Below are 22,327 nucleotides of genomic sequence, written 5' to 3' on the forward strand. Positions count from 1 at the left end.
CTGGTCTGACTGCTGTCCTCATGCTGACCCTGACCCGAGCGTGACTCCTGACCCTGGTCTGACTGCTGTCCTCATGCTGACCCTGACCCGAGTGTGACTCCTGACCCTGGTCTGACTGCTGTCCTCGGGCTGACCCTGACCTGAGTCTGACCCCTGACCCTGGCCTGACTGCTGTCCTTACGCTCACCCTGACCCTAGTCTGACTCCTGACCCTGGTCTGACTGCTGTCCTCGGACTGACCCTGACCTGAGTCTGACCCCTGACCCTGACCTGACAGCTGCCTTCAGGCTGACCCTGACCTGAGTCTGACCCCTGACCCTGTCCTGACTGCTGTCCTTACGCTGACCCTGACCCTAGTTTGACTGCTGCCCTCAGGCCGACCCTGACCCAGCATGAACACCCATCCCCCACAGGGGTTCTGTCAGTGGCTCTCCGGGACAGGTCCCTTACTCTGCCAGGGACAGGGGACTGGTGCTCTGGCCGGGTACGGGGGCGGTGGGTCAGCGGCGGGCGGGCCTTTAGCCCCAGTTGTGTGTGCCCCAGGTGTGTCTCATCGGGGACTGTGTGGGGGGCCTCCTGGCCTTCGATGCCATCTGCTACAGCGCGGGGCCCTCGGGTGACAGTCCGGGCGGCAGCAGCCGGAAGGGCAGCATCAGCAGCACCCAGGTGCGGGCCAGCCGGTGGGGGTCGGGGAGGGGCCTGTCCTGGGGAGGTGAGGCGGGCCTTCACCCCGGTACGCGGTCGCTACCCCGGAAGTGTTGCCCTACGGGAGGAGGGCGGGTTTAGGCCGGGGTCGGGCGCCTACGTCCGGACCCCCGGTGGGTGGCCCCGGGCCGAAACCCCGCCGTGACTCGAGTGGCTCCCGCGCTCCTTCGCAAGAGTGCTGACCTGACGTCTGGGGAGGAAGGGGTTCATCCGCGCCCGGGGGAGGACACGGGGCCCCGGAGTCTGTGGTGGCTGCAGTGCTCTCCTGTCCTCTGCGTGACCCCAAAGGACGCCCCCGTCGTGGCGGACGAGGCGTGCGGTCTGGCCGGCAGCAAGCGTCTCAGCAAGAGCAGCATTGACGTCTCCGGCGTGCCGGACGAGGACGCCTCGGAGCCCCAGAGGCCGTTGCCTCGGAAACAGAGCGACTCCTCCACCTACGACTGTGAGGCCATCGGCCAGCATCATGCCTTCCTGTCCAGGTAACCGCCTCCCGGGCCCCGTCCTCCTTCCTGCGCGGCGTCCGGGGCGGCGAGGACCGGCCCTGGGGCCCAGGCCCTTTCAGGAGGCCTGTAGACGGGCGCGGAGAGGCTGGGACCCCGGCCACTCCCCGTGGGCCCTGCGCCCCGTCCCTGCGCCGCCCCGACTTGCGGAGAGAGGAGACGGCCCTCCAGCGTCGCGGATGCTCAGCGTCAACCTCTGGCAAAGGGAAAATTACGCCCCGCCTGCTTCACTGCTGCTTAAGAAAAGGCGGTGGAAAAGTGGATGCGGGTGTGTTTTGCGAGCCGCTCCGGGGGGTTGTTCTGTTTGTCAGACGGGGCAGTGGAGGCTCCTGGAGGCCGGGAAGCGTCCTGGGATCACACGGCCAGCGCCGAGCAGCTGGGGCCGGACTCCGACTCCTGGTCCCTGGTGCGGTCCCTTCTGCAGAGTTGAGTGAGTTACGGGCACACTCATCAGGGCACAAGGGACCCACCTAGGAAAGGAGGCCTTGTTCCGCGCTGTCCCTCCGTTCTCTGCCCTGTCTGTCCTCGCTCCTTTCTTACCCAAGTGGCAAGTGTCACGGGGCCATTAGGAGGTTTGCAAAATAGGTCCCCTGTGACCGCTTTGGGGTCTTCCTCTTTGTACGTATTTTGTACATCCTTTGCGTTTAGTTTTCCTTGGAAAAAGAACTCTTCTACCGGGATCTTTTCTGATCCTTTGCCTACGTGATACGTATTCGGTAAATATTCTTAACGGGGAGCGTTTCACTGGGTGAGCCGACAGACAGCTCCCTTCATCCCAGTAATTGGATACTTGGCTCCTTCCAGTTCTGGGAAATTACAGCGTGCCTAAACGTTTGCTCATGTGTAGGGCTGTTTCATTCGGGTGCATTCGTTCCCCGAAGAGAAATCCTTCCATCAAAGGCCCCGCACATTCAAATCTCTGACTATTCGAAGCCCCTCTGTCAGCCTCAGTTAGCATCAGGCTTGCGGGGTGAAGTCGTGACTTTTCTGGTTCACCCTTGAAAAGTCCTTTAAGAAGGCCCCAAATCCGGAGGGCGACAAGAAGTTGGAGGCTTCTGGTAGCCGGTTCAGCACAGCCAGCTTTTCCCTCTAGCGTAGGGACAGATGGCAGTTTCGTCAGACACCGGCGCTGTCCTCGCGGGGAGAGACAGGAGCCCGAGGACTCAGATCCGGCTACCCCGACCCCTCACGCACGGCCGGCGGGGGACTGGCCCGCGCTCTTTCCATTGTTATTTCTCAAATTCCCTCTCTCCTCCATCTGGAATATTCTAGTTGAATTTGCATTCAGTTACTTGATTCATAGATCACGGGATCCCACTGGATCGTCTCACACTCTGAGCTGCACTTAAGTGCCACCTGGACGGTCCAGGGGCGCCCGGCTCTCCTGCCCGCCAGGCCTCGGCGGCCGCTCTGGGTCCAGAACAGCGTCGGCCCGGCTCTCGGGAGCAGCGGCGCCCGGGCTGGGACTGGGGGCAGTTCTGTGTGTCCCACCTTTCTCTTCAAGCCCTGCTCCCTGCGCAGGTGGTGCGGGAGGGAAGCGCACGCTGTCTGCACCTGGTTCTGCAGGTGGCCTGGGACCCGGGTGACAATGAACTTGCCCGATTCTGCAGGACCGGCTCCGTCCGGCTGGTCTGCGTACCGGCCAGGCCGGGCTCCGCCGGCAGACGGCGCGGGAGCTCACTGGGGGCCCTTGCGAAGCCGGCCCGATGGGGCAGGCCTGCCAGCCTGCAGGATGCTTAGGTGCTCTTAGGCCCTCAGCCCAGCTGAGAAAATGTTTTACCAGATCGTGGCCGCGAGCGTCTGTCCAAGTACGGTCTCTGGCTGCCGGCAGGTGACAACGGCGGAGTTGGGTAGATGTGACGGAGGCCGAACGGCCCCGCGGTCTAAACCATTCACCGTCTGGCCCTTCAGAGAAAAAGTGAGCCGACCGACACCTGCCTCAGCCGGCTGTCGGCCGGGCCCCGGTGGCCCGCGCCAGGGTGGCCGTCAGCTCTCCGGGCTGGCCGGCGGGCTCTGACTCCGGGCCCCGCCGCGGAGGCGGCGGGCTGGGCTCTCCCCGCTCAGCCTCCGCACCCCCGCTCCTTCGCTGACCGCCCTCCCGGGGCTCTCTCCCCTGGGCAGCATCCACTCGAACGTGCTGAAGGACGAGGCCGAGCCCCCCGCGGCCGGGGGGCTCCCGCCGCCCGAGGTCAGCCTGGGTCGCTTGGACTTCGACGTGTCCGACTTCTTCCTCTTTGGCTCGCCCCTGGGCCTGGTCCTGGCCATGCGGAGGACAGTGCTGCCGGGACTGGACGGTGGGTGGCGCTGCCGGGGCCTGAGAGGCCTTGTGTCTCTGGAGCACGGTGTCGGGCCTCCGGCTAGGGGACGGTGGGGGGGTGCAGGGAGGGGTGGGGCGTGGGGAGGGGGGAGGGAGGGGCAGCCTCCCCGGGTGGGGCAAAGGTGAGCCAGCCCCGGTGGGTTTCACCTCCCTGTCACATGCCCCACGTGGGCAGTTGTCGTGCTCCACAGGAGGAGAAGCCACATTTACCCTCCTGCCGCCCTCCTTCCCCGGCACCCCCAGGCAGACCTGCGGCCGGGGCGACCTCCCCGACCCCCGCACAGTCCCAGGCCCGCCTTAGTGCCCGCGGCCTGAGCGCCTGCCCCCAGTGCTCTGAGATACACAGTGAGGTGATGTGCACCGGCCTGTGGTTTAGCAGTGAGTCTGAGGGGACAAGCGGCGGGGGCACCTCGAGGCCCACACGTCAGGGCTTCTCAGAGTCCTTTTCCACAGCGCTCACCAGCAGCCGCCACCGTGGGACGGAGAAGGGAGGGGCTCTCCTTGAAGTGGGGAGGGGTGAGGCGGACTCCCACGCCGCCTCCAGGTTGGCGAGGGGACCTGGGTCTCCCAGGACTCCGGACTCCGGACCATTCAGTCCCCCGACCCCGGGGAGGGGGACACGGGGAGGCCTCGGGGAAGACACCTGCCGGGCTGGGGGGAGAAGTGTTCTGCGGCTCTGGCCAGCCTCGAGCCCTGTCTCCCGCCTGCCTGGGGGCCGAGCGGCTGGGGCAGGGGCCGCTGATTCCGACTGAGAGATCCTGGGTCTGCCTGGTAGGTCACATGGAGAGTTCGCGGACGCCGGAAGGACTTGCAGGAGACCGAGCAGGGGAAACAGTGGAGGGAAGGCCTGCGTGGAAGAGGGGCTGCCTGAGCAAAGGCACAGAGAGGGGCAGCCGGCAGGCCGGGGTGGGGAACTGCAGAGGAGCGCCGGCCGCGGCCCTGGGGCCTAGAGCGCCGCTCCTGGTGGGGCAGGTTGGCAAGGCCCTGAATGCCAAACGCGGCAGCACGATGGCTTTGGTCCTGTTGGTAGCAGGGAGCCACGGCATGTTCTTGAGCAGAGGGGTGGGCCACCCGAAGCCGCACTCAAGGAAGCCTGCTGGGCCCAAGGGAGCAGGAACTGGCAAGGGGCTTCCCCCACGTCCTCTCTGTCCCCCTCAGGCTTCCAGATGCGTCCCGCCTGCAGCCAGGTCTATAGTTTCTTCCACTGCGCGGACCCCTCTGCTTCGCGGCTGGAGCCCCTGCTGGAGCCCAAGTTCCACCTGGTGCCGCCCGTCAGCGTGCCCCGCTACCAGAGGTTCCCGCTGGGCGACGGGCAGTCCCTCCTGCTGGGTAGGCTCTCGGCGGTTGCGGGGGGGGGGGGGGGTTGCGGTTGTGTGAGCGTGCTGAGCCGGGGGTTGGGCCCCCATGCTGGCACTCCGGGGCCACCCTCTCTGGTCCAGGCTTTCCACGCGCTGGCCGAAGGGGGACTTGACTCCCCGCCGACCAGGGGCCACGTGCTCCAGAGCAGGAGGAGGGGGCGGAAACAGCTGCTCACCTGTGTGCACCCCTGCTCTGTCGGGGGCGTCTTGGGGCCCAGAGGCCAGGCTCTGCCCCTGGCGGGCTCCTGGGGCCAGCACGCTGCTCGAGCCATCCGACCTGAGTGCAAGCCCAGGGGTCTGTGCTGGGTGCTGTTCCCCAGCCTCGCCCCTGGAGGTGCAGGGCCGGGAATGTGTCATCCCGGTGGGCATCATGGAAGAGGGGGCCTTTGACCACGGCATTTGGACAGGCAGAGCAGAGCTGGAGGATGAGGGTCGGGGGGCACTTGTAGGTGGAAGGAGCAGCGGGAACAGGGCAGGTGGGTCTGGGGAGGCCAGTGGTCTCCAGGGCTGACGCGGAGTGAACCAGGCACGGGCAGGGGAGGCCGGCGTTGGCGGTCGGGGCTGGGAAATCAGGGCCTTGGTTCCACATCCTGGATGAGGAGGTTTGGTCAGAGCCTGTTCAGGAGTTTGGGCCAGACTGGGGGAGGGGGGGTGCCGTGCATGAGGCTCATTCAGGATCCAAAAACAGCCCCCCCCCCCCCATTTTTAATGGAAACTTAATTTCCAAAGTCCTGCTTCATCAGGAGCTTCCACGGACGGTCTCCCCCGTGCACCCGAAAATGTGTTGCTCTGGGCGGGGCAAGGCCCTGCCCCGGAGAGCGCCCTAGCGCCTGCCTTGGCTGACACGCCTGTTCCCACCCAGGCTCGGCCGCAGGCCTCTGTGCCTGGGGGGGGGGGGTTGGTGGGCGTCCATGGAGGGGCACGTGGTGACCGTCCGCCTCTAGAGGTGCCCTAGGCAGTTCTGCCACAGAGGGGATGGTTGGGACCCACAACTTAGAGGAGGTGAGACCCAGCCGGGCCCTGGGGTGCAGGCGCCCCGTCGAGCCCCGGGGGGTTAGGGGCGCGGGCTGCCCGTGGGGCGGGGGTGATGGTGAGCGGACCGGGGGGGCCCAGACTCCCGCCCGGTGCAGGCAGCTCCGGACACACGGCCTGGCCCTGACCGCGACCTTCCCCCGCCAGCTGACGCTCTGCATGCCCACAGCGGCCTCTTCCTGGAGGGCGGCTCACGGGACAGCCCACCGCCCCCGGACGCCCCCGCCCCGCCCCTTCAGGCCCCGGGGGCCCAGTGCCCTGCACGGAGGATGAGCCGGGACAGCTCACACAGCGACAGCTCAGACTCCTCAGACAGCCTGGCCCCCGCGGGCGTCTCCCACAGTGAGTGAGGGTTTTCGGGGTGCTGCCTGCTTTGAGGGAGAGGGACCCCCCCCCCACCCCGGGGCGGGCGCTGGTCCACTGCCGGGGCTGCTGAGGGCGGGCTGGGAGCGATAAAGGAAATCCATCCAGACTGAGCCCCGGGGCCGAGCCGCGACCCCGGCGTTTGTCTCCACGGGGCCGGCCCCCGCTGCTGGGGACCGGGTTGCAGGGCTCGTCCTGGGGACAGGCAGGAGAAGGGGCTGGTGGCTCACGGGAAGCTGAGTGGTCACGTCCGGGGCTCCGGCCCCGGACCTGCGCCCCGAGTGGCCCGTTCACCGCGGGGTCCGTGTGCCGGGGCCCCACGCTGCCTCTCGGGTCAAGGCCCAGCCGGGCCACACGGTCCTTACCTGGATCTCGGCCCGCAGTCACGGCCAAGTGGTGGGGCGCCAAGCGTATCGACTACGCCCTGTACTGCCCCGACGTCCTCACGGCCTTCCCCACCGTGGCCCTGCCCCACCTCTTCCACGCCAGCTACTGGGAGTCCACGGACGTGGTAGCCTTCATCCTGAGACAGGTACTGCTGTCCCTCTCCGGGCCCCTCGGGAGGGCCCGTCCTGCTCTCTGGGGAACAGGGTGTCTTGCGGGCCACACTGCGCCCTGGGAGGGCGTGGGGGTTACGAGGTCACACGGGGGGTTTCCTGGAGAGCCCTGGCTTCTGGTCAACGGTGTGGCACTTTCTGGAAAATTAAATAGAAACCGCACAGGAGAATGGACCCGTGTTCCGCCTGGAGACGAGTCATAAATGCCTGTTCCTCTGAGGGTCTCGGTGTCCTCGGAGAGGCCGGTGACTGAGGGGGAGCCTGGGGGGGGAAGGGGGCCGGGAGGCGGGGTCGGTGGCCAAGGGCGGGAGTTTGATTCTGTTCTGTGTCCCGCGAGAAGCCACCGCAGGGCTGAGCAAAGAGAGAGCTCGTGCCTGACCGTGTTCTGGGAAGGGAGTCCTGTGTCTGCTGCTTGAGGGGCCAGAGAGAAAGCCCCAGGCCCGTTAAAAGGCCAGCCTGGGGGCCCGGCTTTGGGCCGGGAGCTGGTGCGGAGGCCCGGGGGGCCGGGGATGGGGCGACAGCAAGGCTTGCTGGCATCTGGGCGTGAGGGACCGAGGGCCGTGCTGCGGGGCCTGACGCCCGCCTGAGCACCGGGGGGGGCTCCCTGGGGTTGGGGAGGAGCAGGGCCAGGCCGGGGCGCGGGAAACCGAGTCTTGGGTCTGGGCCGGAGAAGCACGAAGGGAGGCGAGTGGAGGCTGGGGCTCGGCAGACGCCAGTGGTGGGTGTCCCGGTGACGGGCGCGGTGCCCCGATTCTGAGGTGGGTTTTGCCCCCACCGAGCGGCTCTCCCCGCCAGTGGGGCATCCTGCAGCGTAGCCCAGTTGTGACCCTGCCGACCCCACGGCAGCGTCGGCCCCGCCAGTTCCGGGTGCAGGTCGTTGCCCGGGCTTCCGGCCCCTGAGACGGACGGTCCGGCAACCCCGCCTCGGGTCCTGCCGTGCGCTGGGGCGGCCTCCAGAACCCGGGAAACGCTGCACTCCCTGCCTCACCAGCTTCTTGTAAAAGTTCCCTGAGCCCCGTCCTCTGGGGTTTTCCCGGAGGCTTCGCCGAACCGCACGGCTCATCGAGTCATTGGCCACCGGCGACCGACCGGACCTCCCGCCCCTCGTGGGTCCCCAGAGGTCAGGGGGTGGGACTGGAGGGGCCAGCCTCTGGTCACGTGCGGCCTGCTCCTGGCCACAACCCCCCCCCCCTTGGGTGGGGTCCAGATGCCACCTCATTAACAAACAAAAGGCATCTTGAGGGCTCTCTGGCATCGAGGAGATTCCAGAGGTCTTGGGAGCTCTGAGACCAGATCTGGGTTTCCCACGTGGGAGTCGGGGGTGTCGCTGTAGGCTGAGAAGTGCAGGGACGGGGACCCAGGGGGTGGAGGAGGAGCCCTGGAAGGTGCAGGAGAGCCGGGAGAGGGCGCGAGCCTCTGCGCTGGGCCGGACACAGTCTGGGGGCTGCCGGGGGGGGGGGGGGGGGCGGGGTCTGGAGGAAGCCCGCGTGGGGCAGGGGCAAGGGGAGCAGGCGGGTGGGAGCCACGCAGGGTGAGGCTTCCGTGGGGCGTGGCTCCGACAGGCACAGGGTCCTTCCTCGGGAGGCGGAAGGGCGTGACCCAGTGGGGAGGGACGGAGCCCCGGGGCTGGGTGGGAGGGAGGACCGGCCAGCTGCTGGAGCAGCGGGGCAGGGAACGGGTCTGAGCGGGGGGCCGCGGGTTTGGACGCCGTGCACAGAGGCTGCTCCCTGGCAGAGCATCTGAGAGCCCGCGGCCTGGCCCCGGCTGTCTGTCAGGATGGCGGCAGACGGGTCCCGGGGCTCCCGGCCTCCCGAGGGTCCCAGGCTGGCAGGTGGTGGTGGGGGCGGGGGGGGGGCTGCCGGCCCTGACAGCCTTCTGGGAAGGAGGGAGCGGGGTGGGCCCGGCCGACCCGGAGCCCTGCTCGGCTGCCCGTCAGGTGATGCGCTACGAGAACGTGACCGTCAAGGAGAACGCGGGCCTGGATCCTGCGGCCCTGAGCCCCGCCAACCCCCGTGAGAAGTGGCTTCGCAAGAGGACCCAGGTCAAGCTGCGGGTATGTGGTCGTTGGCACCGTGTTCTGGTGGGGGCGGGGGTCTCAGCCGGTCTCAGGGAGCAGGGTGCCCTGGGGGCTGGGGCACCCGCGTGGCAGGGGAGGGCTGCGGGTGGCAGGGAAGGTGGGGGTGGGGTCGGGGCTACGCGGGGGTGGGGGGGGGCTGGTTCCCGAAGGCCCGGCTCCAGGGGAGCACCAGGGCGGGGTCCAGGGCGCTGGGGGTGGAGCGGCTGCTGTATGTCAGGCCTCTGGAGACGCGGATGTGAGTCAGGGTCTTGCCCGTGACCGTGGGGCTCACGGTCTGATTCGCCTCTGAGTGCGTACGGCCCCGCGTGGTGTCTGCGGTGAGAGAGGGAAGCGCAGATTAGGAAGAAAACGGAGAAGAGGACTTGGGGCAGACCAGGCAGGGCTTCCCTGAAGGAGAGTCGCCTCCGTAGGGTATTGAAGGATGAATAGGAGCGTGGTATGTGTCACTTCGTCTGCGTTGTGGATGTGGCCCCCTGTGCCGGGTCCACAGACGCAGCCACTGCTCCGGTGGGCCGTCTGGTGGGAGCACCAGACGTGGACGCTGAGGACCGTGAGCGCGGACCGGTGCTCCACGAATCCACTCTGTTCTCGCAAACGTATCTATTGAGCTACGGGCACGTTGTCTACGACTCGCCTGCTGAAGGGGGACAGTTCGGTGGACGCGAGCGTGTTCACGGACGCGCACAAACGCCACTACGGCCAAGTTTAGGACCTTTTCGTCACTTCGGAAAGAGGCCCCTTTCCCCGTAACCGTCCCCCGACCGTGGTCCCTGCCCCTGGCCCCTGCTGTCTGTCTGCTCTGGGCCATCCGTGTGGCGGAACCACCCGGCGTGTTGTCTCTGCGTCCGGCTTCCTTCTCGGGGCCCTGTGCTCTGGGGGGCGCGCCCACGTTGCGGCCGGCGTGGGTACCTCGTTCCGCTTGACGGCCGAGGATCTTCCCGCGGACGGACACGTTCCGTTTACCCAGTCGTCACCTGTGGGGCCTTCGGGCGGTTCACACCTTTTCTCTGCCGTGGGCGACGCTCCGGGCTCTCGTGTGTCCTCGTCTCTCGGGGGATCCAGCCGCCCCGGCGGGTGCGAGGCGGGGTCTCCGTGTGGTTTTGCTTCGCGTCTCCCCGCGGAGAGGTGACACAGGCGTCTTCCCGTGTGTCTGTTTCCGCGAGTTAAGTCTCTCCTCCCTGGAGTTTTGGCGGTGTGGCCCGTGCCCCCTCCCGACCGTCTGTGGGTCCGGGTCCCCCGAGCCCAGTCCAGGGGCCGGTGCAGGTGTGGGGGGGGGGTCCGCTGAATTGCACGCAGACGCCGTGAGAATGGAGGGCGGGGGTCCACGGGGCGCTTCTCGGACGCGGCCGGGCCAGGCCGTAGTGGGTGGGCTGGGAGGTGGGGGCAGACAGAGTCGAGGGGGCCCTGCAGTGCCCGGCCCATGACAACTGGGGGCCACAGACAGGTCACCGGGCACGGCCGTGACGCCGAGCTCAGGATCCGGAATTCACCGTGGGCGCCTGGGCGTCGGCAGTTCTGTGCTTTGGCACGGCTTGTGTTGACTGAGGGTCCCCGCTGAGGGCTGTAAGCAGAGCCCCGGCCAGGGGGAGCTCGGTGGGTGGGGACAGACGCCTATGGGAACGGTCACCGGCTTGAGGGGTTCGGTCTGGGAGCGAGGCTGGGGGCCGAGGGGGGCCTTTGAGCTGCGGGGCGAATTGAAACCAGAAGTGGAGAAGCCTGGGGACCCTGGATGCTTACAGACAAAGTGACTCCGTGTCCGGAATGATCCGCAGTGTGGGGGGTGGGGGACCCCAGGGAGGCCGTAGCTGGTGCGGGGCGCAGGCGGGGTCCCCACATACCTCTCCACGCTCTGACGCGTTTACATTTCCCAGTAAGAAGACACACGGTAAGTGGCTGTGGGATGGGACCTGTGATGTGGAAGGCGGAACGGGAGGCGTCCTGGCAGGGTCCGGCCCAGGAGCCGGGGAGGAGGACAGCCAGGGGCCCGGCCGCCACCTCAGGGTGCGTGGGACGGTCAGGATCAGGGTGCTTGTCCGTCTGCGGGAAGCCGGGGTCCACAGCACACGGCTCCGAAGGGGTGACGCGGCAGGGACACGTGTGCCCCGCGGTCCTGAGGACAGCGTCGGGAGGAAGCTCACGGTCCGGCCCCAGTGGCAAAGGCCGAGCTGATCTCTGCTTTCAGAACGTCACCGCGAACCACCGGGCCAACGACGTGATCGCCGCGGAAGACGGCCCGCAGGTCCTGGTGGGGCGCTTCATGTACGGGCCCCTGGACATGGTGGCTCTGACCGGAGAGAAGGTGCGAGGGCCGGGCCGGGTGGTGGGGCGGAGCAGGGCCGGGAGGGTGAGCGGTGGGGAGGGCCCGAAGTCCGTGCACCCGAGGGCTGGGCGTGGGGGCCGAGGAGCCGGCCGAATGGCCCCCGGCCCCCGCCTGCAGCCCCCGGCCTTCAGGGCGTCCCCTGGCCCCTCACCGCGTGCAGGTGGACATCCTGGTGATGGCGGAGCCGTCCTCGGGCCGCTGGGTGCACCTGGACACGGAGATCACCAACAGCAGCGGCCGCATCACCTACAGCGTCCCGCGGCCCCGGCGCCTGGGGGTGGGCGTCTACCCCGTGAAGATGGTCGTCAGGTAAGACCCAGGCGGATCGTGCCGTTCGGTGCCCTTCCAGCCGGGCCGGCCCGGTGATGGAGCCCTGGGGGTGCTTTCCGGGGTGGCGGGGAGAGGAAGACGGACCGGCTGGCCAGCTGTGGCTTCAGGAGATACCGGCCCGCTGCTCCCTGAGCCGGGCCCGGGCCGACCCCTGGCCTCAGGCCACGAGCTGAGTGCGATGCGGGGCCGACCACAGGCAGGTGCCTTTTAGGGGCGACCAGACCTTTGCGATGAGCTACCTCACGGTGCTGCCCCGGGGCATGGAGTGCGTGGTGTTCAGCATCGACGGGTCCTTCGCGGCCAGCGTGTCTATCATGGGAAGTGACCCCAAGGTCCGGCCGGGGGCCGTGGACGTCGTCCGGTGAGTGTTCCCTCCCGTCCCTTCCCAGAGGCCCCAGGAGAGCCGGGCCGTGTATTTTTCCGGAATTCCACAAATCTCCGGGGCAGGAACTGGGGAGTCCCGGTCACGTGTACCGAGGGTCCCCGAGAAACGCCCTGCCACCGTCTGGACGCTAGCTCCCCCTCCCTCCCGCCTCCGTTTGATCTCTGCAGCCAGCCAGGCCTGGGCTCCCGAGTTCTGACTCCAGGCGGGGTCCAATCGGCGTGTTCTGGTGGCCTCTGGGAGAAATGGCTCCGAATGTAGCAGCCGAAAAGAATATCATTCCATCTCTCGCGGTTCCGTGGGTGGGCTGGGCTCTGCTGGGATGTCGTCACGTGGGGTGTTCCCGTGACTCACGGCCGGGTGGCCACCTGGGCTGGGGGCGGGGCTCATCCGCAGGCTCCCCTCGGGCCCGGGTTCGAGATGGCCTCTGTACTCGCGGTGGCCGGGCCCGCTCTCTGTCCGCGGGGCCAGCCTGGGCCGTCTCGTGGAGACCCGGCTGGAGGCCGCTAAGCCTTCTCAGGACCCAGCCTGGGGCGTCACGGTGACCTTTCCGCTGTGTTCCGCTGGTCATGAGTAGTGGCAGGATCCGCCCGGATTCACGGGGAAGGGACCACCTAAACGTGTGGATACGTGACGCGTGGCTCCCAGGGGCCACCCTCTGAGCCTGACTCAGGCGCCCAGTGATAAGTGGAAGATTGGAGCTCGTACAGCTGATTGGGGAGAGCAGGGCAGGCTTCCTGAGAGAGGTGGCGTCAGAGATAGTCCCCGAGGGGTGGACGGGTTCCGTCCAAGCCGCTGCACAAAGATTAGCAAACGTGGGGAAGCGAGAAGAAAATAGAAAACGGATTTTGATAGGCCAGAAAGGAGGACGCGGGGCGACAAGGACAGGAAGAGCAGAGCACACGGTGAGACGGGGTCAGGGTGGTTGGATTTTGGAGGCCAGCCCAGGACGGGGCCGGAGGTGGGGCAGGAAGCAGCCGTGTAGAAGGGTGTCACCATAGGAGAGTGAGGGAGGAGCCACTTTCTCCCCTCCCTGCCTCCCCCCTCCCTGCCTCCCTCTCATCCCTCCCTCTCACCCTCCCTGCCTCCCCCCTGCCTCCCCCCTCCCCACCTCCCTCCCCACTTCCCTCCCTCCTACCCTCCCTGCCTCTCTGTTTCCACCTCTGCCTCCCTCCCTGCCTCCCCCCACCCCATCCCTACCTCCCTGCCTACCCCCTCCCTGTCTCCTCCCCTCCCTGTCTCCTCCCCTCCCTGCCTCCCCCAATCCCTGCCTCCCTCCTACCCTCCCTCCTACCCTCCCTATCTCCCTGACTACCCCCCACCCTACCTCCCTCCCTGCCTACACCCCTCCCTGCCTCCCTCCCTCCCTCCCTGCCTACCCCCCTCCTTACCTCCCTCCCTGCCTCCCCCTTTCCTGCCTCTCTGCCTCCCTCCCTCTCTACCTCCCTACCAGCCTCCCTGTTTCCACCCCTGCCTCCCTCCCTGCCCCCCTCCCTGCCTCCCTCATCCCTCCCTGCCTCCCTGCCTCCCCCGCCTCCACCCCTGCCTCCTTCCCTCCCTGTCTCCCTCCCTCCTACCATCCCTCCCTCCCTCCCTGCCTCCACCCCTCCTTCCATCCCTGCCTCCTTTCCTGTATCCCTCCCTCCCTGCCTCCACCCTTTTGTGAGGCTGACTCAGGGCCAGGCCCGAGAGCAAGGCAGCCCCACGGGGAAAACAAGTCTCAGGCATGAGAAACTAACCCGGACTCCAGCTGAGCAGGACCGATGCCGGGCCTCAGCGTAGTAGCAGTGATCCCTCTGGGGAGAGCAGACCAGCCTGGACTGGGGACCCCAGGGTTAGCTGCCCTCCAGATGCCCCTGGCCCTGCGGGAACAGGCCCTGGACGGACAGGCTCGAGCTCCTGGCAAGTGTCCAGCTCGCCCTGTGAGGGTGGGTGGCTTATTCCTCTTACGTCTTCCCCCCCCCCCCCCGCCCGTCAGCGCCCCCCTTCCACGGCTGGGAGTGGGGGGGGCTGTGGTCCTCTCCCCCGGGGACCCACACCGTGGTCTTCACGTGGGCTCCTGAGTCCCTGCCGTGTTCCACAGACCCTGCTGCTGATAAACGGACTACCGGGTCCAGCTCAGAACTAGCCAGAGTCCCCAGGGTGGCGTCTGAGCCTGTGTGGGATTATGGAACATCCCCCCCGACCCCTCAGGGCGCTCTCCAGGTCTGGAGCCCCCCAGTCTATGGTGAGCCGGGGGTGGCCGGTGCCACAGCAGCCCCTGACAGGCCCGAGCTCATCTGGCATCTTGTAGGCAGAGTCCCGTGTGAGGTCAACAGACAGCACACTCCCACCTTGCTGCGGGAGCAGACAGGGGAGGGACTGATCGCGCCTGGGAAGCTGGGAGGGCTTCCTGCACGAGGGGGCCTTGAGAGGGGATGGGAACGTGAGGAGATGAAGCCCTGAAGGCCATCCAGGGGAGGGGTCCGCAGCTGGGGTCCCAGCTTGAGCTGGAGCTCAAGGCCCGTGGGTGCAGCAAAGCAGCCCCGTGTGGCTGGGGTGATACGATGGTCGGGGGTAGAGTGTGACGGGCCACAGGTGCACGCAGGGCTGGACACCTCGGGACGCTGGGGAGCCAGGGACAGCTTTGGGCACAGGAGCGATGGTCACCATGGAAACAGGACCAGGGGAAGCGCCACGGCCTCTGTCCAGTACGCACTATGCTGGTCATGTCTGGACTCCTCCTTTCCCGCCTTGGGACGGCCCTTGTTTCAGTTCTTGTCCCCCCCGTCACGGGTGGGGCCTGGAGGGGGTTGCACGGCCCAGGTTGGACTGGACTCGGGTGGGGGTGTGAGTGAAGGCCGAGGAGGGCACCGAAGCAGGAGGGGGTCAGGGGTCAGGTCCTGCTGGTCGCTGGTTGAACGGGAGGCCGCTCGCGGGAGCAGGAAGGGCGACAGGGACAGCCGAGGAGGCAGAGGTGGCCTGTCCTCGGCGGGGAAGCCCGAGTGACGTGGAGGCCTCGGGGACGGGGGTCAGTTTGGTGGTGGGCGAGCGGTGCCTGCGGGCCGTCCAGGGACACGTCCCGACTCATGGGGCTCAGCCCCCCGGCGTGTGGCTCCACCGTCCTTCCCCGGGGTCCCGGCGCTGCTCAGGACGGCTGCGGGGGGGGGGGGGGGGGGGGGCGGGGGCGGCTGCGGGGCGGGGGGGCTGGACCTGCGATGCCGTCCGTCCGCAGGCACTGGCAGGATCTGGGCTACCTGATCCTGTACATCACGGGGCGGCCGGACATGCAGAAGCAGCGGGTGGTGTCCTGGCTATGCCAGCACAACTTTCCACAGGGCATGATCTTCTTCTCCGACGGGCTGGTGCACGACCCCCTGCGGCAGAAGGCCATCTTCCTCCGCAACCTCGTGCAGGAGGTGAGTGCGGGCCGGAGGCCAGACCCGCCCTCCACCTGCAGGTGCTGGGAGCCTCCACGGCCCCCGCCCCCACCCCGAGGTGGGCACTGTCACCCGCGGGGACGGAGGAGGGCGGGGAGGCTCCCTGAGGCTCGGTGACTCCCCCACGATCCCAGAGTCCGCATCTCCTCCTTTACCTCCTGACCCCAAAGCCCAAACTCCGTCTCTGCGCCCGGTTATTCGTTCAGCCGACGGGTGCCCGCCACGCTCCTTCGGGGTCGTGGCTGGCACCTGCTCTCCTTCCGGAGCTTTGACCTGTGGCCCCAGCACGGCGTCCCCTGGGAGCTGCTCAGAAATGTCGATTCCCTGCCCCCCCCCCCCCCCCCGCCCCCACTCACCCCAGACCCGCTGCATCAGAAACTGGGGAAAGGGCCCAGCGGTCTGCATCTTGACAAACCCTCCGGGGGGATTTCAATGACGGTAACATTTTGAGAACCAGTGATCTGTGGCCCAGGGGCTGAGCCCAGCCGGTAGCCCTTCTTCTACGTAACCTTGGCCTGAGAAGGGTGTTTATAGTTTTAAGTGGTTGGGGGTTGGGGGCGGGGATCAAAAGGAGAATGCTATTTCATGATGCGACAACGGTACGAAAAGTCTGATCTCACTGCCTGCGAAGGCAGATGCATTGGGACACGGCCACGCTCCCTGCTGGCCACGCTCCCTGCTGGCGCGGTGTGCGTGGCTGCTCGGAGCCACAAAGGAAGAGTGTGGTTGCAGCACAGCGCAAAGCCTGAGATACCGATTATCTGGTCTTTCGCAACAACGTCAGCCGATCCCTGGTCCAGAGGAAGAAAGATGTGTCAATCTTTACCAGTGGGTGATTAGTAAAGGCCTGTTGTCATGCAGAGGAGCTTGGCTTGGGGAGGGCAGAGAAGGTTTCCAGGGGTTGGTAACTCTTGAGCTGAGTCTTGAATCATGAATAGGAGTTTGCCTGGCGGACACAAACAGAACGTGCAAAGGCACTGAGGTAGAAGGGAGCCTCGGATGTTCTTAGAGCTGCAGGCATGCAGGATGCTGGTGTGCACAGGGTCAGACCCAGGTCGCGTGGGAGCAGAGGCCTGGAGGTCATCGGGGGCCTGGGGGTTGGCAGACCTTGGAAAACCTTGGCCAAGACCGTGAACTCCGCTGAGGGCAGTGGGGAGCCGGGGAGCGGCAGGGACTGATTAGGGCTGCAGAAAGAGCCCTGTGGTGGCTGTGTGGAGACCAGATCGGTGAGACAAGAGAGGCAGGGAGGCCAGGCAAGGCAGAGGCCGACCGGAATCCAGGTGGCAGCCACGGGGATGGAGAAAACGGCATCGGGAGGGGGGGTTGTCAGGTCATGCTCGGGACTGGGTGGCGGCCCCCCGGCAGGAGGTAGAACTGGGGAAGAATGTTCTAGGGGCAGCAGAAAGAAAGTTCAGGACCGGAGCTTCGTGGCCCTCCAGCGGCTGTCAGTGGCCAGCCCGTGGAACCGGGAAGGTGGCGAGAGAGCAGTTTCCCGGGCCAGGGCGTGGCCAGGCGGGCACGGGAGGGAAGGGGCAGGGTCGGCGTGGGGATGGGACGTGCAGTCCCGATGGGCGGTTCTGGGTTTGGTCCTGGAGGCCGCTGGCCGTGAAGATGGCAGGAGGGAGGCCGAGGTGCTCGTGGGCCACCCCGCGAGCAGGAGGTCGCCCGGGGCTGATGGGGCTGAGGAGGGAGGGAAACCGTGACCTGGGACCAGAGGGTGGGGCTCAAGGTGAGCAGCCGGAGGGCGAGGGGCTGGGGGGCGAGTGAGCATTGGGACGCGGCCACCGGACGGAGGCACTCCGCACCCGTCTGGGTGGTGCGGACGGCACAGGGCGGGGGGTCGGGCCCAGACAGAACCCCTCCAGTCCTGTGACACGTAGAGCCGCCCCTCGTTCCCTCGTCCATGTCTTTGCCCGTCACCCAGTGACCTAGGAACGCCGACGGGGTCAGCGGGTGGCGTGGTCCCGACCTCCCTCCCCAGGCGGAGCCCTTGAACTGGGGCGCAGGACAGGGCGGGAGGGGAGCTCCTGCAGGGCCGCGTCCTGCTGCGGGTGGCCCCGGGACCTGGAGCCCCGCCCCCCCCTGCGGAGTCGGGTCCTCTGACCCCGTGAACGCCCGCCCTGCCACGGGCTGCCCTGTGTTTCAGTGTTTCATCAGAATCAGCGCGGCCTACGGCTCCACAAAGGACATCTCCGTGTACAGCGTGCTGGGTCTGCTGCCCTCCCAGATCTTCATCGTGGGCCGGCCCACCAAGAAGTACCAGGCCCAGTGCCAGGTGGGGGCGCCGGGCCGGGTGGGGGCGGCGTGGGCGGCGTCTGCCGTCCATTCAGTCGTTTTTGTTCATCCGTTCATTTGCCCACTCGCTCATTTGCTCATCCGTTCATTTGCCGTTTCCACGTGCACCACGGGCACCTGTCCTGGGCCAGGCCCTCGTGCCGTCGGATGTCCCGTCATCCAGGCGGCAGTGCCCGTGGCAAGAGGCCTAATGGATGATGGGGGGCACGGGGTCGTGACCCCCCCCCCCGGGGAGGAACAGAGACGATGGGGGCAAGGCTGCTTTGGGGGGTTCGAGGGAATTGTCCAGGAGGCTTGAGGTGGGAGGAGCATTTGTGACAGAGGTCGCCACAAAAGTGAAGGTCAGGAGGTGACAGAGCAGGTGTCCCCCCCCCCCCCCGGGCGGGAGCAGGAGAGGGGGGCCCGCAGTGCCTGGCTGACGGCCCGCGCCTCGGCGGGCTGGGACTTCGGGGGTGAGTCGTGATTCCTGCGGTCCCCAGGCTGCAGGGGGAAGGCCCGTCAGAGGAAGGGGGGAGGGAAGCAGGGGGAGGCGGTGGCCGGCGGGAAGGTGAAGGGCCCCAGAGTCACTTTGGAGGCAGGACGGAGGGACTGGACTTGGAAATGAACGGGTCAGAGGTGTGGGCTGAGCGGGAGCGAAGGCCAGGGGTGGCGCCTGGTTTCTGGGAGCGCGATCAGCTCGGGGCTGCTGTTCCGGGGACTGAGAGCAGGTTGGAGAAGGAGGGGTGGGGGGGGAAGGTGACGACCCCTTTGGGGGCGTGCTGAGTGCGGGGCGTGGGAGCCACCGGCGGGTGCAGACGGGAGACGCTGACGCACACACGTGGCCCCCGGGGCTTGCGTGGGTGCAGACTCTGGTTCCGTAGGCCTGGCGGGGGGCGGTGGCTGAGATTCTGCCTGTCAGGGCCCCGGTCCCGCTGAGGCTGCTGGTCCGCGGCCCCCTTCTGGGGGGGGGCAAGGGCCTGAGGACCCGGTGGGGCGGCGACGGGCAGGGAGGACAGCAGCGCAGACTTGCGTTTGGGGATCTCAGCGGCAGGTGACGAGGACGGTGTGCCCCGCGGGCACAGAGGGACGAGCTCAGCCGTTCAGAGCCGGGCGGGGAGCTCCCCGTCTCCCCGGCGACGGTTTTGGCGGGGGGTGGGGGTGGGGGGGGACCGGGTCACCGCCCCGCTGGCTGACGCCCGTCCCCTCCCCCTCCGCAGTTCCTGAGCGAGGGCTACGCGGCCCACCTGGCGACGCTGGAGGCCGGCCACCGCTCGCGCCCGAAGAAGAACAGCTCGCGGATGGTGCTGCGCAAGGGCAGCTTCGGCCTGCACGCGCAGCCCGAGTTCCTGCGGAAGCGCAACCACCTGCGCAGGACCATGTCCGTGCAGCAGCCCCACCCGCCCGCCAACCCCAAGCCCGAGCGGGCGCAGAGCCAGCCCGAGTCCGACAAGGACCAGGAGCGGCCCCTGCCCGCGCTCAGCTGGGCGCGCGGGCCCCCCAAGTTCGAGTCGGTGCCCTGAGAGCCGGGCTGTGCGCAGAGGGCCGGGGCCGGGCGGGGGTGGGGGGTGCTGCTCCCCGAGATGGGCCGTTTCCTGCTTTTCCCCGCCCCCGTGTGTGTCCAGCGGTGTCCGAGCGGAGCGGGGAGGGACCCCGCCGAGCCCCGGGGAGGCGGCTCCCTGGGCCACGAGGGGGTGAGACCCCAGGGTCTCCGCAGCCGCGGCTGCCTCCCCGTGCGGGACCTGGGACCGCGAGCCCGTCAGGGGCGGCGTCCGTGGAGTCCTGGGGGGCAGGCCTGCCCCGAGCTGGCCGGTCCGACAGAGTCGACCACCTTTCTGGGGTCCACGCAGGCCCTAAAGGGAGAAGCCGCCAGACCGGGGATCAGCAGCCGCCGGCAGGTGCAGCTTCCCGGCGGCCTGGGGGACGGACAGGTGGCATCGTGCCGGCCCACCCCCCCCCCCCCCGCCCCGTGACATCCTGGGTCAGCCTCACGGGCCTGGCTTTCCTGTGGCAAAGTGGCCGCTTTCTGGGAGGGAGGGGACATCCCCCGGGGCTCCTCCTGTGTCCGCGTGTCTGTCCACGGCCCTTGCGGGGGTGGGGGGGGTGGCGGGGTCTGGTGCTGACGGTCTGTCCTTCTGCGGCTGTCCATTGTCCCCGTCTTGTCCTCGGTATTCCTACCGTTCGCCCGCGGCCCGAGAGGACGGCCATTCCTCTTCCCGGGGTCCTGCCTGGCGCCCTCCCCGGGGAGGCTGCGGCCCTGGGCGCTGGCCCGGCTGGGCTGGCTGAGAGCCCTTGAGCCCCTCGTCGCCCTCTCTGGGCCCCTGGCTTCCTTACGGAATTGGAAGGCCCCCCCCCGGCTGAGACTGGTGCGCGGTTTCTGACTCCTGGGCTGTCTTCTGTCTTGCGCTTCTGTGCCCTGGGGCTTTCTGGGCCTCAGAGCCCCTCAGACCACCCCGCCTCCACCTTCCACACTGTCTGAGAGAGGGGCTCCGGGGGGGCCCTCACTGTCGCCCCACCGCTTGGGGAGGGAGGGGGATGGGAAGGGGTCCCGGCTCCGTGAGGCAGTGTGCTTTGCACTGATGCCCAAACCAAAACCACGCGTCCCGGCAGCAGGGACACCCCCCACCCCGGGGGCCGGGCTCGCCCTCCCCAGCGCTGCTCACGCTGACTCTGTTTTGGCTCCTGGAGGGCATAGAGCGGAGATCCCAGCGTTCCGGGGGCGCGTGTCATTTTGGCTCAAACTGTTGTACTCTTTTCCCTTCCGCCTGCCACTCAGCTTGGTTTGGGGCCCAGGCCCTCCTCCTGGGCCGTCCCCGTGAGGTCGGCAGGGCTCTCCTGCAGCCCAGCCCGGGCCCACACCCGCCAGGCCTGCTTCGGAGCCCCCGAGGCTGGCCCGGCTCCTCCGGGCGGGGCTGTGCCCGAGTCCAGGCACCCGCGTGGGCCCCTGTCGCTTCTGCTCTGTGTCTACCTCTCGCGGCTCCCATGTGGCCAGCGTCCTCCCCGCAGCGGCTGCTGTGACCTGCCCAGCAGACCTGCTGGGGCTGGAGGGGTCCGGGCTCCCAGCCCCCACCCCGCTCTCTCCAGTGTGCGGCACCCCCCTCCCCCAGCCCTGCGGCTGCCCTGTAGGCAGGGGCAGGTACCCTGGGGGTGTCCTCTCCAGCCCTGCCTCCTGGGTTCGCAGGTGCCCATCCCTCCTCCCACACTCGGTCGTCGGGGCTCCCCAGAAGGTACGAGGTCGTAGGCACAGCTACTCCCACCCCAGGCCTTCCTGTCCTTCCCGAAATCTAGCCTGCGTTGAAGTCGGGCAGACTTACTCCGATTCTCTGAGGCTCCGCCGTCCCCTTTCCTTCCAGAAGCCCCTGCCGTCAGTCTCCACTGATAAATTAGTGGAGTTATGTCTTCCCGAGTTAGGTTCCCTCTGCCCTGTGAGCCCCTGGCTGGGAGTGAGAGACACAGAGAGACAGAGAACACCAGGACCCTGGGGAGTTTGGAGTCCCAGTGAGCAGGGTACTGTGGCTGGAGATCTGGGGTTCTGGGGGTGCTGTGGTTTGGGGGTCCAGGGTTCTGGGAGGTGCCATGGTTCTGGGGGGGTGCTGGGGGTCTGGGATTCTGGGGGTCCCGTGGTTCTGGGGGTGCCGTGGTTCTGGAGGTCTGGGGTTCCGGGGGTGCAGAGTTCTGAGGGTGCTGGGGTTCTGGGGGTGCTGTGATTATGGGGGTCCGGAGCTGGGATGTGGGACCCGGCAGGAGGCCACCCCCTCTCCTTTGTGGAACCGGAGGACTCACACCTGCGATTGGGGAGATGAAAGGCGGAGTCCTGAGCCCGCCTCTCGGGTTAGTGGGCGTGTGCGCATGCGCGCGAGCGCCCCTCCGCCTTGGCGTTGGTTAACGCGCGCTCCCGGACGAGTGGTTTGTGCGGTTTTGTCCGTGCGCTGAAGTTGGAGGGAGACGAGCAGGCTGCGTTGTTCCCTGGAGGGGGTGCCGCCGCCCCGCCCCGAGTGGGTCCGTGAGCCCGCCTGGCTGTTTCCCAGAGAACCCTTCCGGTCCCCGGTGCGCCTCTCCCGGAACCTGGAGCATCCTTCTCCCCGCCTGATCAGAGCTCCTCGTTTCTCGCGTGGCATGTTCGTTCTTCCCTGTCTGGTGGCCGTCCCTGTCGGAGGGCCTGCCTGCCGCCCTCCCCCGCGCCCGCCCCGAGGGGGTCTCGGGGGGCCTACCTTTCTGGCTTCGTGGGGTTTTCCTGAAGATCTCGACGTGCCCTTGGGCTCCACAAAACATGCGTTTAAAAGAGTGGACCGTTTTTATGCACTTGGACGGACGGCCCTCCTGTCTGGGTGCTGGGCCACAGAAAATCGCGTCGGAACCCCGTATTCCAAAGAGGTTACGGGGGCGTGGGTCCCCGGAAAGAGGGGAGGCTTTTTGAACTGTTTTTACCACTTTGGAGCCCCTGGTCTGCACCCTGGGAGTGTTCTACAGGCAAAACAGGGCGTGCATTTTTAAATGAAAGCCAGAGGCCCAAGCAGGCGGCTCTGGTTCCCCGTGGACACCCTCCCTAAGCATGGGCGCAGCCCCGCCAGGGAGGGGGGGCCCTGGTTGGGAAGGAGCCTCGAGGCCGGACCCCGCCTTAAATAACCAGCTTCCCCGCCGAATCCCCCGGGTCTGGGCACCAAGTTCTCTGGAAACCTGTTCTCTGGCTCAGCCA

The 22,327-nt window shown here is 67.6% G+C and overlaps 1 protein-coding gene across 1 annotated transcript in view; it reads left to right on the forward strand.

Annotated features, from left to right (window-relative positions):
* The window catches only part of PITPNM3 (PITPNM family member 3), a 55,121-nt gene extending 35,555 nt beyond the window's left edge, over window positions 1–19,566 (forward strand). Inside the window, exons 9-21 of the mRNA XM_042916593.1 lie at window positions 544–666; window positions 994–1,184; window positions 3,327–3,499; window positions 4,681–4,851; window positions 6,060–6,254; window positions 6,659–6,807; window positions 8,769–8,885; window positions 11,092–11,208; window positions 11,390–11,538; window positions 11,771–11,920; window positions 15,156–15,339; window positions 17,507–17,635; window positions 18,852–19,566. Coding sequence (XP_042772527.1) covers window positions 544–666; window positions 994–1,184; window positions 3,327–3,499; window positions 4,681–4,851; window positions 6,060–6,254; window positions 6,659–6,807; window positions 8,769–8,885; window positions 11,092–11,208; window positions 11,390–11,538; window positions 11,771–11,920; window positions 15,156–15,339; window positions 17,507–17,635; window positions 18,852–19,154 — 2,151 coding nt within the window. The 3' untranslated portion in view covers window positions 19,155–19,566. The remainder of the gene's footprint in view (window positions 1–543; window positions 667–993; window positions 1,185–3,326; window positions 3,500–4,680; window positions 4,852–6,059; window positions 6,255–6,658; window positions 6,808–8,768; window positions 8,886–11,091; window positions 11,209–11,389; window positions 11,539–11,770; window positions 11,921–15,155; window positions 15,340–17,506; window positions 17,636–18,851) is intronic.
* Window positions 19,567–22,327: the final 2,761 nt, after the last annotated feature.

Source organism: Panthera leo, chromosome E1, assembly GCF_018350215.1.
Source record: "Panthera leo isolate Ple1 chromosome E1, P.leo_Ple1_pat1.1, whole genome shotgun sequence".
Taxonomy (NCBI): domain Eukaryota; kingdom Metazoa; phylum Chordata; class Mammalia; order Carnivora; family Felidae; genus Panthera; species Panthera leo.